The sequence below is a fragment of the Helobdella robusta genome (assembly GCF_000326865.2).
Source record: "Helobdella robusta unplaced genomic scaffold HELROscaffold_53, whole genome shotgun sequence".
NCBI classification, from domain to species: Eukaryota; Metazoa; Annelida; class Clitellata; order Rhynchobdellida; family Glossiphoniidae; genus Helobdella; species Helobdella robusta.
Window position 1 is genome coordinate 883,654 of NW_008705278.1, and position 2,500 is coordinate 886,153.

At 32.8% G+C, this 2,500-nt stretch overlaps 1 protein-coding gene across 1 annotated transcript in view; it reads left to right on the forward strand.

Annotated features, from left to right (window-relative positions):
- Positions 1-1,900: 1,900 nt before the first annotated feature.
- HELRODRAFT_179320 (hypothetical protein) overlaps positions 1,901-2,500 on the forward strand; it is a gene marked incomplete at both ends in the record, with an annotated part of 1,324 nt that continues 724 nt past the window's right edge. Inside the window, 2 exons of the mRNA XM_009028162.1 lie at positions 1,901-2,162; positions 2,290-2,488. Coding sequence (XP_009026410.1) covers positions 1,901-2,162; positions 2,290-2,488 — 461 coding nt within the window. The remainder of the gene's footprint in view (positions 2,163-2,289; positions 2,489-2,500) is intronic.

A 2,500-nucleotide genomic window follows, 5' to 3' on the forward strand; every position in this document is an offset into this window, starting at 1 on the left:
TGTGCACGTCAACATGACTCATATATCGGGATTACTACTACCTCACTGACTAGAAGGCTTACGATGCATAAACAGAGTGGTGCTATCAAATCTCATTTGGACTCAACACACTCAATCACAATTAGCCGTGAAATCCTCGACAGCAACACCAAAGTAATATACCAGAACAGCAACTACACGCATCTTAAAATTGCAGAAGCAGTCCTAATCGACATCAATAAACCAAAAATAAATATACAACAAAAAATGACAACCTCACTTCCAACCCGGCGCTTAACCAACAACGAAAACAAAGAAGTAATAAAAACTAGCATCGTAAATAGTGACAAAGAAGAATATGATGCTATCGATGAAAAAAAAAGGAGACCAAAGAAGATGACCAGCCAATTAAGAAACCTGACACCTAATTCGCATCAAAGTTCAATTTCACAACACCAAAGTTAATTTTTACAATGTCAAAGTTAATCTTGACAAAGTCAATATTTCCCTATATATACAACAAGGAGCACTGACGATGATTCATTCGGAATCGAAATATGGCCTTATTTGCAGCATGAATTCGAAAAATAAGTTTATTTTGAATTTTAATAAACTAAACGTTCACCAAAAAACTTTAGTGAGAAAAATCGAAAAAACGAACTACAAACATATTAACGCCAAACATTCGGTAGAATTTATAGAATATTGTAAAAATATATATATATATACACACTATATCTATAGTATGTAATGCTGTGTCCTACCAACGGTTAGTATTATAATTAAGAAGTTTTAATTACGGTAATTTTTTCCGATTGTAAATTTTAAAAATTGTCCCCAAATAAACTCTTTGCGTCATTTGAAATGACGTTTAATTAGTGTCATTAGATATTGCATAGTAACCTTAGAACAGCTGCAAGCCTGCAGACGCACGCACGTACGCACACACACACAACACACACACTACACACACATACATACACACACCATACACACACACACCATACACACACACAACACATACACACAACACACACACATACAAATACATTGACAGAAGAAATTCATATGCAGTGAGATTTTACATAAAGTGGCGAATGAGAAAATAGTAATAATAATAATAATAATAAGAAGAAGAAGAAGAAAAAGAAGAAGAAGAAGAAGAAGAAAAAGACGACAATTACATTAATAATAACAAATTTATAAAAACAATAATATCAATGATAATAACAATAATAAAAACCGTATTGACTGTTTTGAATATGTGAATGAATGTTTGAACAAATTATAACCAGCAAACAAATATACTAACGAATAAATGAATGAACGAACAAACGAACGAACAAACGAATAAACAATCGACAACGTGTGCAATAAATTACGAATTTTATTAGGTGCAACAACAAATTAACGAAACATACAATATACCAAATGAAGAAACATACAAATAACTATAGAAATAAAATGACTAGCCCATTAATCATATCTAATTTCTTTGATTCAATCTTCTATTGTATCAAAATTTAAATTTGATTATTTGAATAGAACGTGCCTCGCCGTCAAATTGTGAACATGAGACGAGGAAGATATTTTTAAGCAAGGGCATCGAAAAATATTATACACGCGTTTACGGTATTAATCGTGCTGCCTTTTGTTACGTTGGGATATTTTGCATGGTTTATTCTAATATGCTTTTTTTGAAAAAATTTTATTTTCTGAAATAAAATGACATAAACAATAATTTCCAATATTTTTTGCTACATGTTTTAACGAAATAACCATTAATCACAGTGTCACGTTTAACAAAATTTGCATGATTCAAAAATTTTATCGTTTTAAAAAACAAATTTTTGAAATAAATGTAGGGAATATTTATTTTTCTCATTTATTTCACTCGGCGATTAGATGAGATCTGTCAGCAATGGGAGTCTTTACCATCTTGACAGTGTTCGTAGTGGTCAGTAGTTTCTCGGTATTGAATGTCCTGGCGAACGTGGCTCTGGGCAAAATGGTTCGCGAAAGTTCTTCGGCAGCTCCTTTTAATTCCTATTTAGTGGTCGACGGGATGAACAGCGCTCCTTACTGTTACAAATCTCAAACTTCAGGCAGCCAGTGGATTCAAATTGACCTCATCTGGCTGCATCAAGTTGACTACGTTCGAGTTTTTGGAAAACTTTCAACAAGTTAGTTTATTTAGAAACTTTCATATTCTAATTTTTTTGTTCTTGGTTATTTACATTTTTAAAAATTTTATAAAAAGCTCAATAATTTAAATTGAAACATCTTAAAAAAATAAATTTGTTTCTTCAGATATTTTGAACGTCAAGCTCACAAGTCCGAATAACCTGACAAACATCGTTTGTAGCAACCAAACAGATCAGGCGGGCAGCATCAATGTTGTGTTCCAGTGTTCAGACTCTCCTGAACACTCCAGCAAATACGTCACCATTTATCAGAACTCAACTTCAACTGACATCATGAACATTTGCGAGGTGGTCGTGGATGGCCAGTATGCTGATGG